This window comes from Ursus arctos, unplaced genomic scaffold (assembly GCF_023065955.2).
Source record: "Ursus arctos isolate Adak ecotype North America unplaced genomic scaffold, UrsArc2.0 scaffold_14, whole genome shotgun sequence".
Lineage (NCBI taxonomy): Eukaryota > Metazoa > Chordata > Mammalia > Carnivora > Ursidae > Ursus > Ursus arctos.
In genome coordinates, this window is record NW_026622808.1 from 32516153 (window position 1) to 32532219 (window position 16067).

General features: G+C 58.9%; 1 protein-coding gene across 1 annotated transcript; it reads right to left on the reverse strand.

Moving 5' to 3' along the window:
- Window positions 1-84: 84 nt before the first annotated feature.
- On the reverse strand, window positions 85-11938 carry LAMB2 (laminin subunit beta 2). Its single transcript, XM_026500820.4, has 33 exons — window positions 11833-11938; window positions 11660-11745; window positions 11371-11543; window positions 11144-11279; window positions 10989-11062; window positions 10393-10581; window positions 10237-10300; window positions 9800-10002; window positions 9592-9712; window positions 9080-9268; window positions 8689-8868; window positions 8456-8568; window positions 8103-8182; window positions 7881-8013; window positions 7548-7706; window positions 7343-7470; window positions 5479-5611; window positions 5105-5297; window positions 4881-5024; window positions 4428-4659; window positions 4178-4341; window positions 3870-4094; window positions 3569-3786; window positions 3361-3457; window positions 2899-3271; window positions 2620-2804; window positions 2108-2349; window positions 1681-2029; window positions 1150-1357; window positions 931-1072; window positions 670-846; window positions 419-578; window positions 85-338 (listed from the first exon to the last, which is right to left on the reverse strand). Exons 2-33 carry the CDS (start codon window positions 11742-11744, stop codon window positions 202-204), a joined length of 5406 nt encoding a protein of 1801 aa, XP_026356605.2. The 5' UTR covers window position 11745; window positions 11833-11938; the 3' UTR covers window positions 85-201.
- Window positions 11939-16067: the final 4129 nt, after the last annotated feature.

Sequence of the window (16067 nt, forward strand, 5' to 3'; positions counted from 1 at the left end):
GGCCTCGCCCTGGCCCTGTTGGTGGCACCCTGAAGTTCCGCCCAGAGACCTCGCCCTCCCCAAATCAGAGTCCAGACTACACAGTGGGAATTCACAGCAGTTTATTGGGGGCCTGGTCAGGCTGGGAACTTTTCCATGCAGAGGCAGTAACGGGGGCGGGGCGGGGCGGGGCTGGGGGCTGGGGTAGGAATCCCGCAGGGGTCACTGGCAGGTGTTGTAGATCTGGACCTGCAAGTTGATGGCTTGAAGCACACTACGCATCCTGGCCTCCAACCCGTCCAGCTGGGCTGCTTTGCCTTCCAGTGCCCGCTCGTTCTCCTCATAGGTCCCCTCCAGCTCTAGGAGGGGCAGGTCTCAGCTGTAGGGTCCTTCTCCCACAGCCCCACCCCTGTGGCGTTCCACCCACCCCAGTCCTCACCTTGCAGCCTTTGCAGCTTGTCCTGAGCAGCCTGCAACAAGCCTCGAGCCTCATCCCGAAGTTGCTCTGCCCGCGCCTGTGCAGCCAGCACGCCCTGGGCCTTGCGCTCAGCCAGGGCCTTCACTGTCTGGTACTGGTCGCCTAGTGGGCCCTGCAGCAGCTGGGGATAGAGAGGGCAAAGTCAGCGCAGTGGCCCAGTGGAGGCCTAGCCTCTACCCCAACCCCCACCAGCTGGCTCTGCCTCAACCCACCTGCTCAGCTTCCTGAGCACGACCCTGGGCACTGCCTGCTGTTTCTTCAGCACTAGAGGCTGCCAGGCTATTCCCTGCTCGTTTCAATTTCAGAGCCTCCAGGAGACCATCCAATTGCTGAGCCCGCTCGCCTGCAGAGCTCAGTGCCTGCTCCGCACCTGCCATCTTCTCCTGCACCTGTCACGGGTGGACCCAGGGTTAAACAGGTCTATGGGTGCGTGCCCATAATCTTGCCCCACTGATGTTCCAGAGAGACCACACCTGGTGCAGGGTCCTTTCCGTGTCCTGTGTGTCAACTACTGCCCCCTGGATGGCACCCTGAGCAGCACCCTGTGCCCTCTGGGCTTCCTCCAGTGCTGCCTGTACTGTTTCTGCCTTCTGTTTCTCCCCCTCGGCCCGGCTCCTGAGGAAGAGAGGGAATCAGGAACTATAAGTATCAGGACCAGGTGCCAAGGATAGGGGCCAGGGTCACGATCAGACCTTGCCCGCTGTGCATCTTGTAGCAGCTGCTCTGCCCGACGCACATCTCCCACAGTACGCGCCAGGATTGTGTCCACATCCGCCAGGCTCCGGACCCTCTCTGCAATCTCGCCTGCCAGGTGCTGAATCTGCTCAGGTGATGCTGGGATGGAGAGCTCTAGCACTCGTGTGGCCACCATCTCAATGCTATCAGGATCAGCCCCCTCCTCTATGGGGACACAGGCAAGGGCTCAGGCACACAGATTCTCCAGCACAGGCATCGAACATAATCTTGGGGTGTGGGACCACACATGGAATATGGGTTTGTTAATAGGCATAGTGATGTAACTACAAGGACAGGAACTCTAAGTGGGCACAGACTCGGGGTCACGGACTTCGGGACCACATATAGGCAAGGGTTGAGGGACTAGACGTGGGGTCACAAACATAGGTCCAGTGCAGGCCCTGACCCAAGTATGAACACAGGGACACAAATATGAACACAGACACAGGTAAAACAACCACATGGCCTGGGCCACACGGGAGGCTCACGGCTGAGGAAGTCCTTCACACTCTGGATAAGTTCCCGGAGTTCTTGGTTGGCCTTCTCCACCTGTCCCCTGGAAGCATTAGCCTTGTCCAGGGCTGCCTGGGCCCGCTGCTGTGCCTCGCCTGCCTGCCGACGGGTCTCAGCCACCTGGCTGAGGATGCCACCACCTTCTGCCAGTGCCCGCTGCAACTCTGCCTGTGTGTGCCGGGCCCGACCCAGTGCCAAGTCCGCCATGGCTACTGCCCCGCTGCAGCCGAGGCCCCCACAGCGGGGCTGCCCATCCTCGTCCAGACAGCCAGCACCCCCACAAGGGCTTGTAGCACAGGGGGCATCCCCTGGGGGTCCACACACCTGCCGGGCACAGAACAAGTCAGGGCCCTGTGGAAGGAACAGCCACAGCCACATGTCCCACCCTACACTGTGCCTTACCAGTTCATTTATGGCTGTCAGGCTCAGGGAATGGGTACGGGCAGAGAGCTCGCCTAGTGCCCGCTGGTTGGCCATGTGTTTGCGGTTGAAGTCCTCCCTGTGGGCACCCATCAGCACCTCTGTCCGATGCCGGGTATCTGCTGAGTTGCTCACAGGGCTGGGCACTGTCAAGGCCGATGTGTTGGCACGATGTTCTGCCTCTGCAGACAGACTGTGGGCGTGGCGGATGCTGTCATAGGCACCTATATTGAGCAGAGGCTGGCAGTCAGCTAAAGATCACCTAACCTGGGGCGCCTGGATGAAGCATCCGACTCTTGATTTTGGCTGAGGTCATGATCTCAGGGTCCTGAAATCAAGCCCCACATTGGGCTCTGCGCTAGGCGTGGAAACTGCTTAAGATTCTCTCTCCCCCTCTCCCTCTGCCCCTCCCTGCTCACACTCTCTCTCCCTTAAAAAAAAATTTAAAAAATCACCCAACCCTGGTCGACCTGCCTCGTTGGCCAACAGCTCACCCAGGAAGTTTGAATGCTTGAGCAGGTCCAGATGCTGATCCAGCTGCCGCAGTGTGAGATTAAGGGCAAGCCCGTCTCGCTCCAGACCGCTCAGTGCATGGTTGGCATTGAAGTTCTCGTCCTGCACACCTGTCAGTTCTGCCTCCAGCTGGGTCAGGTGCTCAGTGGCCTCTCCAATTTCACGCCTGTGCCGGTGGGGGTTGGTGTTTAGAGAAGCTTCAGCCCTGGTCCACTGGGTCTCTGCCCCATCCCTCCACGTATTCTCAGGCCCATCCGCACCGCAGCTCCTCTGTGGCCTCCACGAGCTGTGCAGTGGAGGCAGCTGAGGCGTTGCGGGCACCCACAATGCCCTGCACAGTCCCCAGCTTCTCCTGTATGTGCCAGAAGCTGCTCTCAAAGGCACCCAGCACACCCGTCTGCTGCAGCTCCTGCACCCGCTGCTCCAGGCGCCGTGTACGGGCAGCCAAGTCCTGTACCACGCGGTCCCAGTCCCCGAAGCATGCGTGGCATGGGTGGCAAGCAGGAAAGACCCCTGAGAAGCCACGGGCACACTGGTCACAGCGCACGCCTGACACGCCTGGGCGGCAGCTGCAGTGCCCTGTGGAGCGGTGACATTGAGGTGTGTCTATTCCACGAGGGTCACAATCACAGGCTGCAGGAAAGGGCAGACCACAGAGTTAGGGTAGCAGTGGGGCATCCTGGGAAGTCCCCCAGCCACCCTGGCCTTGTTGGCTCTCTCACCACGGCACTGCAACCCAGGGTCTCCCCAGTGGAGCTCCTGGCACTCTGAACAGGTTCGCCCACCAAAGCCAGCACGGCAGTGGCACTGCCCTGTGAACTAGAGTGGGAAGAGGGCAGAGGTCAGCGCCTCAATCAGAGGCTCAGCTCTTGAGACTCGAGACAGACAGCTGGTCCCATCCACCCAGGGACCCACGGGAGGGTCCAATACCTCATTGCAGGTGGGGCCTCTGGCTCGGCTTGGGTGGCAGGCACAGGGCTGGCAGCCATGGCCACTGGTAAGGTTCCAGAAGTTGGGGGCACAGCGGTCACAGCTAGGGCCCTGGACATTGGGGAGGCATGGGCACTGCCCACTGCTTGGGTCACAGTTGCAGCGATCAGCGGATGGGCACTGCTGGGGATCTGTACCCAGCAAGTTGCAGCTGCAGCCTGTGGCAGTCAAGCACATTAATCAAGGGGAGCCCGAGCAGCAGAGCCCGACCCCAGCCATCCCCTCCCAATCCCACACTCACGGTGACAGCTCTGTCGGGCAGCCTGCCCATGGAAGCCAGGCTTGCAGTGGGCACAGTGCGGCCCCTCCGTGTGGTGTAAGCAGCGCAGGCATTGCCCCGTGCGGGGGTCACAGGCATCAGGGTCCGTGGGGTCAATGTTTCCACTGCACTCACACGGTTGGCACTGGCCACCTGGCCTTGACGGGTCCCCAAAGTACCCAGGGGCACAAGCATCGCACCGCAGCCCTGCCCACAGTTGGGGAAGGCATGAGTGTTCAGTTCAGCTGCCCCACCCTGATCCCATGCCTGCACCTTATCTAGCTACTCACCTGTGTAGCCTGCCCTACACTGGCACATGATCTGCTGCGAGTAGCCATCCCGGTGGCAAGAAGTAGCAAAGTGCCGCCGGCTTCCAGGGCCTTCAGGGCAGGGACAGGGCCGGCACTGGCCCCCATATGGTAGCCGTGGGTCCCCATGGAAGCCAGCAATGCACCTTCAGGGAGCGACAGGAAGAGATATGTGATCCCGGAGTCGCCTTCCCACCCACCCACCACCCACTCCTAGCTGCTCCAGGCTCACCTTTCACAGTGCTCACCCCCTGTGTGATCACGGCAGCCTAGGCAAGCGCCCGTGTGGGTGTCGCACTCATCTGCATGCCCGTTGCAGACACACGGCTGGCATCTAGGGAAGCCCCACTGGCCACGCTGGCAGCGATCGCAGCGAAGCCCGAAGGCCCCGGTTCGGCAGGGGCATTGCCCACTGGTCCCTTCACACAGGCCACTGAGTGACCCCTCGGGGCTGCACTGGCAGGCTGGGGGCAAGGCAGAGGCTGAGCCAGGGAAGCAGTTGGAGGGAATCTAGGTGGGCTCAGGGTAGGAAAGTCGGGGAATCGAAGAGAACTTCCAGTGCCCTGGTGCTGGGAGTAGGGGGTCCAAGGCAGAGTTAGAGAAAGGATGAAGCACAGTCAGAGGGAGGAAGGAGGACAGTCATGGGGAGGAGAGAGAATAAGAGAGAAGAAAGGCAGGCAGGTACCTTGACAGCCCGTGGGGCCAAAGCCGTAGAAGCCGGGGGCACAGAGGTCACAGCGGCGCCCCGCCACCGCAGGTTTACACAGGCACTGGCCGCCGTGGGGTTTGCACTCGGAACTTAGTGAGCCCTGGGGGTCGCACTGACAGGCTGTGGGGCAGGGGCAGAGGGCCGAGTCAGCCTGGGGCCCCCGCACCTCTGCCCCGCTGACCCACAGCACAGACACTCACGCAAGGCGCCGTTGTAGAGTAGCGTGGACAGGCTGATGAGGAGGGGGGCGCAGGCCTCAGAGGGAGGGGTCTTGCTGGGCACCAGCCCCTCCTCATGGCAGCGGTAGCGCTCAAAGGTGGCACGGCGCTCCAGGGCAGCAGCATCCCCCCCACTAAACATCTCCAGCACCAGGACACGGGGCAGCAGCACCAGCTGAAGCGACGAGCAAGGAAGAGTGAGGCCCAGACCCAGGACCCTATCGGGACTGCCAGAGCACCGAGTACCACCATGGGCCTGCCTCTTCTGTCACGGGCCCCTCCTGTCCGGCCCCCGCCACAAGTCCCATCCCACAGACCCTGCCTTCTTGGTCAGAGTGGGGAGAGGGGCTCCTCACCGAGTCAATGAGCAGGCTGGGTCTGGAGTAGGGAGCCTCTGTCTGGGCACGTCCCCCTGTTCGCACCAGCTTCAGATGCAGTTTGTAGGAGACGCCAGGCTCAAGGCAGACAGGTCTGGGAAACACCATATACCTAGGGGGAGATAAAGACAGGTATGGGGTTCAGCCAGGGTCCCTACACCCGCCACCCCAGGCTTCCCCACCCCGCACACCTGCAACCAAACCACTGGCCAAGAAAGACACTTGGGCTGGGTCATGCCAACAGACAGCTGGACAGCCCAACAGAAAATTGATACAGGCGAGTCCCACAAACATGGCTCACTGGGTTTCCTATACCTGTGCAGACCAATCTCTGAAAACACTACCCACAACTTTGCAACCGCACAGCATCTCCCTGGCACAAATACCTGCCAATTTTTCTTCAACAGCCTCCTCACACTTCCTCCAACCTTGACCTACAACCTCTGCTCTTCTTCACCAAGACGACATCATCGCCCCTCTGCCACCTGGCCCTGCCTTTCCTAGGTCATTCCCATCAGCCTGCAAACCCATGCTAGGGTTCTTTTATCCCCCTTGAAAACATCTTCCCTCAATCACTGAGTCTCCGTTAGCCATTACCTTATCTTTGCTTTCAACAAATTTGCTTGCCCAACAAATTCCGAAAACTAGACTGTGGTCACTGCCTCCACTCTAGCCTCCTACGCCAATGCAGTTTTTATGCCAACATGCCATGGGGACAGCCTGTACCAAGCTCACCATCGACCTCCATGTGGCCAAACCCAGCAGCCTCTGTTCTGTTCCCGTCTGCTCCAGCATTCAGCGGCATGTGATGAAAGCAGTGCTTCCTCCTTCCTGAGACATTCTTCTCTCTCCTTCTGGAACCCTGTCCACACTTCTGATTTTCCCCCACCCCAACTCCTCCTTCTCTACTGGCCTCAGACACCCCAAAGTTTGGTTCTGGTCCCCCTTCCTTTCCCTGGTCATTTCATTTAGACCTATCTCCTTAGTGATCAGCCCCAAATTTGTATCTCCAGCTGGAGGCCTCCCAGTAATTCCAGACACAGAAATCTAACCACCCACTGACCTTCTCCTCCATGCCTAAGTACCTCGGAACTGCTTCTCCCTATGTCTCTATCTCAGTAAAGAGCCCAATCCTCACCCAGATGAACAAGGCCAAAACGCTAGTCATTTTCCACTTTCTCTCCCCTTCCTCCATGTCTAAGCCATCAGCTCTGCCGCTGGAACCCTCTGGAACCTTCACCATTTTGCCACAACAACTGCTAAACTTCTGTCCAACCCACTGTCACTCAGCTAACTCAACAGCTTCCAGCTTTAAGTCTATTTTCCACTCAGCAAGTAGAGGGATCTTTGTTAAATACACGTCGCAGTTGGTAAAACGTCTATAATGGGTACGGCCCATTATACGCTGGTCTCTCCACCTCTGTGTATTGTTTGAATACTTACATGATAAAAAGTTTAAAAAAGGTGATGACAAAAGATACTTGAAACAAATACTACCCAAAACGGAAGGAAACAATCACCAGACGAGTCACATTGCTGCTCAGAATGTTCTCAAGCCTTCCCTTCCCCCTGCGGGCATTCCCTATAATGACACTAATGGCTTCCCATTAATTCTTGCCACAGGCCTCTGGAACTTAGACCCCCGAAGACAGCAGGCCTTGTTCTGCTTCCGTCTTCTGACCTGTGCCATTCCTAGCAGCACCTGGTGAATAGCACTCAGGAGGAGGGACACTCGAAGCAAGGGACAGAGGTATGAGCAGCGGTGTCTTCCGAGTACCCTGCAGGGAATCAGGGCTGGCCCACAACCCTCCACCGTTACAGACGCTACCATTAGCACCCTCACCTGGTTTCTGGCTGCAGAGTCCCTGGAATGTGGTCATCCTTGGGCAGCACATGCCCACACGGGCTATGCGCAGACACAGGCCCTGGGCGCTGCACGGTCACTTCCATCTCTGCCCATTGCTCAGGGACCTGGGGGGAGGGGATGGTGAGGGAAGCACTACCACATCCAGAGGGGCAGCTCTGGGTCAGGTTTCACAGGGTCTGACCTGGGGCTCCAAGCGCAGCAGCAGGTCGTAGTCCATGGCTCTCGGCACAGCGGCCACCAAAAACTCCAGTGTCTGACCTTCCTGCAGCCTAACAAAGCCCCGGCCTGTCCAGGATGGAGTCCCACTAGGGGTCGCCAAGCGCTCCACCACATCAAGCACCTGGGAGGGATACAGCTCAGGGTGGGTACTCAGGTAAGTTCTGCCACAGCCTGTCCTCAAACCCCAGCTCCTCAGCTGAGGCCCTGTCCAAGGCCAGACACCCTCCCCAGGCAAAGCGCCACCCATAACGCCACCTCTCCCACCCAAGCCCTGCCCTCCAACGTTGCTCCCTACCTGTCCTCGGGTGTCCTCAGCCTCCCAGGTTAGGTGGTCAAGGAAGGGCCGGAAGTAGCCGGGCTGCACCTGCTCACAGCGTCGCCCCACCATGTGCTGGCGACAGCGGCACTGACCTGTGGCCTCATCGCACCTGGGAAGCCCACAGTTACTCAAGAAGGACCCCTTCTCCTGCCCACGATCTTTCCCCACCCTTCCTGGGACCCCTTATACAGCACTCACTGGGGATCCACGGCACCACCCACGTCGCAATCACACGGACGGCAGCCAAGCAGGTCATGGCTCAGGCCCCAGTGACCAGGCTAGGGGAGAGGAGGTTGCTGGGCGCTAGAAACAGACCCCCTCACCACCCATCCAGGAATCCAATGACAGCTCTCAGCCTCTACCACCCCTTGGTGAAAACACGGTTCCTAGACCATGGCTCCCCCCTTCGCCTCCCAGACCTGAGGCCTCTCAGCCAGGAATGGACCCTAAGCTCTCCGCACCGACCCCGTGGGGGCATAGACACCAATCCCTAGCCCTGTGCTCTGAGGATAAGTGCAGGACCCCAGAACCCCAAGCCCCTTCAGTCGCACCAGGCAGCGGTTACAGCCACGTCCAGTCACTAGACGCTTGCAGAAACAGGTTCCGCTGTTGGGGTCACAGGAGGTGGTCCCAGGCACTGTGCCCCGTGCATCACACTGACACCCTGCAGGGAAGGAGACCCAACACACTCTGGGGAGCTGTGGCAGTGCTGGTGTTGAATTGGGTCGAAAGTAAGAAGTCAAGGGTTAAGGTCAGTACAGGAGCTAGGGCAAGAAGCACATACGCCGGCAGCCTGCAGGGTCGCTGGCACTGAGCCCAAAGTAGCCATCACGGCATTGCTGGCAGCGAGAGCCCACCACATGTTCTTTGCAGCGACACTGGCCCGAAACCAGCCCCAGAGCAGGATCATCATGGGGATCGCAGCGACCACCGTCTTGGGAACCCATGGGGTCACAATCACAGGCTGAGGGCAAAAAGAGACGCAGGGTCACCCTATCCCAACTAGCCCACCACCACGCATCTCCCAAGCCTCCCCCATGCTGGATTCCCAGCCTGGCTCCACCCTCCACCCCCCACGCTCCACCCCAAACTCCTGCAACCTGGACAGCAGCCTGGCTTCCTAGTTCCTACCCCAGACTCAGCCTTCCCTCTCCCACGCCCAAACCCAGCCTCACAGCGGCACACAGCTGGGTCCCGCAGGTCCTTGCTTGGGTCACGGTAGAAGAAGGGTCGGCAGAGCTCACAGTGGCGCCCAGCTGTATTGTGCTGACATCCGTCACACACACCCCCACTCATGTTGCCAGATGCCAGGTATGCGGCCATGTCGAAGTGGCAGCTGTGGGCGTGCCCATGGCACTCACACTCTTGGGGGAGGGGAAGGCAGGACAAAGGCCAGTTGAGGAACCATATCCTGAAGATAAGGGGAATAGGGGTCCCAGTGACAGTGCAGGTCCCTGACGACAGGCCAGAATTTGTGGGTGGGGGCTCAGGTACTTAAGGTTTCAGCATCGTACTGGGCCCCTGCCCAGAGCAGACTGTGGAAAAGGGTTAAGGGAGTCCCTTAAGGCCTGGATAACTTTCGGAGATAGCCCGGGTGTTAGGCGCTTGACCAGCCAGCTCTAAGTTCTACCCATGGCACAGCCAGGCCACAGTGTTCTGGGGCTATGGGGGCCAGGATCTCACTCACTCCTGCAGGCATGACTGTGGCCATCCTCGGCTGGACGCCAGGGCAAGTCATGATAGAAATCCTGACACTGCTCACAGTTGAGGCCACGAGTGTTGTGTTTGCAGACGCAGGCCCCATGAACCTAGGAGGCGGGCAGGCAAGTGGTCAGCACTGTCCAGCCAGGCCTGTTCCTGCCCCCAGCCCTACTCCAGCCAGCTGAAGTCCTCACCATGCCCTCAGCATGGGCTGGAGCTCCTGGGGCGGGTGCACACTGCGAGGCATGTCCATAACAGAAGCAGTTGCCACGCACAACCAGCTCGTAGAGGGCGTAATAGTATTTCTCACGGATCTCCCGCCGTGGGTCCAGCAGGTTGTCCCCCAGTGTATGTAGCCGTGTCAGGTTCACCCGTAGGTTGGTGATCTTTAGCAGGTCTAAGTGGGGGGAAAGGATTGGGAGCCAGCTGGCCAGGCAGGCTCTTGTTGCCCCTTGCCCACTCAGGGGCTGCAGCTGCCAAGGTCACCTTGGGAGACCTCCTGTCTACTGCTGTATGAGCTAAATTGGACTTGGCACCTGCCCTAAGAAGCACCCAAAATAGCTACTGAGGCCCCAAATAGTCACCAGCCGGACGCTGGGACTGTGCCAGGCTCTAAGAGAGGAACACTCACTCTGGATCCGTGGGCTATAGGGATCTGGGATAGGGATGGCAGGATCCAGCACACGATAGATGACCTGGAGGGACATGGAGCCTTTAGAGACACTGGACCCTGCCTCAGGCCCATTATCCCCCCTCCCCCCGCCCTACGTCAGACCCCAGCCCTCACCTCGCCTTCGGTGGATGGCTCAATCTCTGAGTAGCGGGACTCACAGACTATGTCATCCCAGTGCCTTGGGGGGGCCAGTGGGACTCCTGGAAAGTCAGCCCCACAGTCATAGGAAAAATACCGATACACATGCCAGGTGCGTCCAAAGTCAGCTGAGCGCTCCACCAGCATGGCAGCAGGACGAAATGTCTGGGTGGGGGGCATGGCTGATCAGTGAGCATCAGGACTCAAGACCAGCCCAAGCCCATCAAGAGAGCCCTGCCCAGCTGGGGCTTGCCCCTAAGCAGCTCATGGACAGGCGGGGGTGACCACTGGAAGCCAAGCAATAATCAGGGAAGGCAGCCACTTCTAGGGGGAAGGCTCAGGGGTCATGGGGCCCAGGGAGGCAGCACCTGACCCAGCCTCATGTTGGGGCAGCATGGGCAAAGGCTTGGAGGCAGAAGGCAACAGAAGGTATGGGAGGCGAAGGAGCCTTCCATGCAGCCAGAACACAGCCTATGAGCTCAGCAAGGCTGGGCTAAGGAGCTGGGACCCTGTTCAGGGGCAATGGGGAGCCAAGCAGGGTGATTCAAGCAGGCTCCCAGACATGCGGGCACCTTGAAGGTCATAATGAGGTGCGTGAAATGAAACTCAGCCTCCAAGTCCAGCTGGATGGTGACCACGGGGACACCTGGGGCAGGAGTCGGAGGTCAGGGACTTGAGACTACTGGTGGGCAACCCTGCTCACCCCATGCCCCATCCACGGCCTCACCATTCTCTGACTGCCACCAGGCTGCCCGGCGCTGTGGTGCAAAGCTGGTAACTACATTCTGGATGCGATGGCTGTTTGGGTTGTCTCTAGCAGAGAAGGGGCGCCGGGAGTCACACAGGAAGCACTTCTTCTCATCCTGGGTTGGGTCAGAGTCAAGGTCAGGGTCAGTGTTTCAGGCAGTGCCAGCACCCCCTACCCCCCAATACCCCCATCCCACCCAGCCGCACCTGCAGGTGACTAACGATGCAGTAGGGCTGGGGGCCATGCAAGCCACAGGTGGATGAGGCAGTCAGTCTGTCAGCACGGCCCACTAGCAGGTCACCTGTGGCAGGGTAGCAGCTTCCCCTCGAACAGCCTGGCACATCCGGGGCCAGGGCCTGGGCCAGGGCGGTGGCCAGCACTAGGAACAGTGGGTCAGCCAGTTCCGCTGCGCTCCCACCCAGGAGCCCCAGGGCTGGCTTCCCCAGGACCCACCATCACATCCCAAAACCCCAGGCCTTCACTAGGCCCTCTCACCACTCAGCAGTAGGCCCAGTCGAAGCTCCCAGGGCCCAGGCTGTCCCCGCAGGTCCCTCCCTCGGTCCCCTGAGGCCCGCTCCATCCTGAAGAGGAGGGGAATCCAAATGAGGGGTGATAAGAAGTCAGGAGCCTGTGCCCACCTTCCCCCTCCCTCGGGGTCCCGTGCAGACCCTGCCCGCGTAAGTCCGTGGCTGATTTCCCACTCAATCCTCCGGCCGGAGGCCCCTCCACTAGCCGAGTCCTGCGACTTTGAGCAAAGTTGAGAAGCACGGCAAGAAGGAAAGCATGGAGCGGATCTTGGGCAGGAGTGCAATACCATACAGTAGTTCTCTTCCCACCTCCCCAGAAAAAAACCCTCATTCTAGAAATCGGATACAGGCCAGCTCACCTGCAAATCTTTATTGAGCTCCCTTACCCACACCTGTGCAGAGCAAGGGGAAAGGGTTTTGGCTTTAGGCCTCCACAGTTAGGGGGTGCACCAAGGAGGGGGTGTGGCATGAGCAAAGGAAAGGAGTCTGATGTGAGACTTCAAATGGCCCCCTGGAACACAGCCTTTGTCCCTACCATTGTAGGTGCTGTGGAAGTCACCATCAATGAGGCTGTTCAGTCCCAGGGCTCCAGCATCAGTGGGGAGGTGAGAGGGCACACACAGAGACATCAAGCTCCTCTATTTAGGGACATGGGAAACTTCAGGTTGACCTGGCCCAAGTGACAGGACAAGATGGGGGTAGAAGGAGAGATGGAGAAAGGTCATCCCCTGCCCAAGTCACGGCTCCAGGGGTCTCCACCTCCCTTAGTCACTACAACAAGTAGGCACAAGAAGCGCTGTCTCAGTTTGCCAGCGTGAAACAATGGGTGCTGAGGAAACGATGGCAGAGGCAGTGAGTGAATCCAGATCTCGTGACTATTCATCCGGTCCACACCTTCTGGCCCGCCGGGAGGCCAGAGCCCGGGCTTGGAATGCGAGCTGGAGCGAGTGCCCCACCCTGGCCCCTGGGACCACAGGCGGGACAGAGGACTCCGTGGGTCTGTAGGGCCAGGGCCTGGTGACTCTGAGCTCCGCAGCTGTGCCCACTCTGTCTGGGGCCAGGTGGAGAGTAACCAGGGCTGTGGAACCAGGGGAGAAAGCTGGGGGTTCTTGGGGGGAATCACCAGGCTTCTCAAGAAGAATCCGAGCAGGATAGTAGTCAATCCACTGGACTTTCAGGGTCTCTGGGAGTTATTGCAGTTATCTGGAGTAGGGGTCTCCAGTTACCCCCAGGGGTCATGTAGTCAACCTGAGGGGCTCAGCGATGCTAGAGGTGACTCAGAATTTTAGATCACTCAGAAAATGTTCTGTCAGGGTCAAAGGCACTAGATGGGCTTTTTGAGGTTTACATGATAATCTGGTTTCTCAAGGACAGAGGATCACTGGAGGATATCATGGGGTCACATGGGGGGTTACTCAGTGTCAACGGGCACTCAGTGGGGTCCTTGATCTCTCAAGGTGGGGAGATTCTTGGGCCAATCACTTGGAGTCACTTGGAGTCACTCAGGTAGTCCCCGAGTCCACCTAACTGACATCCATGGACCGCAGTCAGCAGGTGGCACACACATTTGCCCACAGCAGCATGTGCTCAAGCAGCTCTCCTGCCCGCTGCTCCAGGGCCCTCAGGGCCGCCATCTTCTTGCCCAGTGTCTGCTCATTCTGCATCAGGAAGCGCTCCAACCCTGAGGATCAGGTCATGTGAGCCACGCTCTGACCTTGGCCCTAATCTCTGACCCTGGCCCTCAATTCCATCATGACCTCAACTCTGACCCTAGCCCTAAATGAACTCTAACCCTAATCAACATTTGACCCCTGTTCTGAACTTTGACACCAGCCCTGACCCTCCCATACCATCCCTGTTCTGACTCTGACCCTCCCACCTGACCCTTATCCCACCCCATCCCCGCCCCACCGTGGCCCATCTCCATCCCTTCTAGCTGGCTCCAGCTGTTCTGCACCCACTTCAGCAGCTCTAGGGCCTCAGCTCGGGCCTGCTGTGCCCGCTCTCCTGCGTCCTGCGCCATGGCCACCAGGCTATGTGTGCCCTTCTGCAACTCTGCCATGCCTAATTGGGCCACCTGCAACTCCTAGAGCCGGACTTGACCTGAAATCCACCCCACCTAGATCCTACTGTCTCAGGCATATTACTACCCAAGGTACCTTGCGGGGGCAGGATAGGGGGTTTTAGAACTGAAACCCTGCCTCAGCCCAGCATAGCCCAGTCCCAGCCTAAATCTCACCTGTGAGACCTCAATGTCCAGTGTACCCATCTCACCTTGCCCAGGCCCCCAGCCACCCCCATTCCATGGACTGCTTGCTCTTCTGCCTCCTGGGCCTGTTGTTGACTCAGGGCCAAAGAGGTCCTGAAAGCCACAGCTGCACTGGACAGATGCCCCAGGACTGAGGTCACCTCCACTGCCTGGGGCAAGGGTCAGAGGATCACAGGGAGGTCCCAGCAGGATAGCAGCTAAGTAGGGTGCTTTCATGGTCTGTGTATTTCCTAGCACCATGGTATCACAGTGGCTCAAGGATCTCAGGGGGAGGATAGGGATAATAGCAGCCACTGAACAAGAGGTGTGAAGGAGCTGAGGGGTATGGGTGTGGTGTCACCTCCTGTACACTGGCCTCCAGGCCTCCTAGTGTCTGTTTTGCTGCCTGCAGCCCTCGCTCTGCAGCCCTTGTGTGACTTTTCACCTCAACCAGCACCCCCTGAACATCCAGTGCTTGGTCCTTGGCCCTAGATGTCCCCTCCCTGAAGGGTGCAGATGATCAGTTTCCTCCCCACCCTCTGCCCTCTGCCTCCAGCCTCCCGGCCCTTCCACCTGGTCTGCTGTGCCTGATGGAGGACGCCTTCAGCTCAGGGCAGTTCCTGGCCTATGGCGTCTGGTGCAGGGAGGGCACTCTGGATCTGACCCAGCAGGAAGGCAATGCCCACTGCCCCACTTTGGGGGAGGGGCACCACCAGCCCACGCCATGCCACCAGCTCCACACTCACAGCCTCTGCGCCTTCGTCTGTGGGAACTGGGGTAGGAATCTCAGATATGAACTCTGATCTCTGACCCAACAAACCCTGACCCTAACCTCTCACTGGTCCTGCCTCTGACATGACTACATGGTGTGCTGGGGGCTAACAAGAGCCAAGTGCTAAAATTTCAGGAATTTTGTGAATCCGCTGGTACACAGTGGGCGGACTAAAATCAGCCATGGTGGATTTACTTACACCATGGAAACTGGCTCTCACTACCAATCAGTTCCCTCTGACCTCCAGCCAATTGTTAAATATTTAGCAGCACGCTATTGCTCCCACCTGACCCCTGGTCAGCCCTTATGAGCATTCCTCATTCTGGAAGGAGTATCACAGCAATATCCAGATGCCTACCTGCCCCTGCCCTCAGCTATGAACAGACACACAACAAGCCGACAGGTACCCAAGACGAAATGCTGGAGGATCTGCACGTGGGCTACGGTGGCCACACCCCAGGGCCCCCCTGCCCGATGCCATGTCTCCCGGGCCTGGATTCGCTGCAGCTGGTAGGGGTGGGTCAGATGTGGACTGTGTCTCCTGCAACCCTATGGCCAAGCTATGGCTCCCTCTGACTCCCCCCTTGGCTCCCATTCATGGCCCCAATGGCTCCTACCAGCTGCTGACGCTGCTCTAAGGCTGTGGCAGCTATGTCCAGGCTATCGGAAGAGTTACGGGAAGCAAGTGGAGCCCACTGGGCAGTGGGAAGGGTCCCAGGGCAAGAGGGAACAGCACAGGGTACAGAAATACAGACAGCCCAGGTCCCCAACCCCTGCATTCCTGCAAACAAGACAGGTGATCCAGTGAGAAATGAATGTCGCAAATCCCCTATTGCCCTACACCCAGGTTACCGTAGAAGAGAGTCCTCGCCTTGGTAAAACCTCTCTAGTGATCCATATCTCCACCCACCACTCCAGCTTTGACGAGGAGTCTCAGAAGCTGTGGATGCAACATCTGGACCCTGCTGACCAGCTCCTTCAGTTTCAGCTCCCACACAGCTGTCCCTGTCCCTGGCTGGCCCATCCCCCACAGCAGCTGCTCCGTCCACCGCCGGGCCTCTTGGGCCTTTCCCAGGATGCTGTCTGGTTCTCCAAATGTGGCCACAACCTGGGCTCCAAGCAGGGCCTCCTGGGAAAGCAGGGCAGCTGAGGAGACCTGGGCCACAGCATCTGCGGGGGATGGCAGGGATGGATAGAGGGGTGACTCAGGGTTCCACTGGCTGAGGCAGGGCCAATCAGCCTTCTGGGTTCCCCAGATACATAAGCCAGGACACCTGGCCCCTTCCTTCTGTCCCAGCCTAGCCCCTACCCTCACCTGCCCACCCACCTGCCCATTAGGCCTCACCTTGGGCTCCT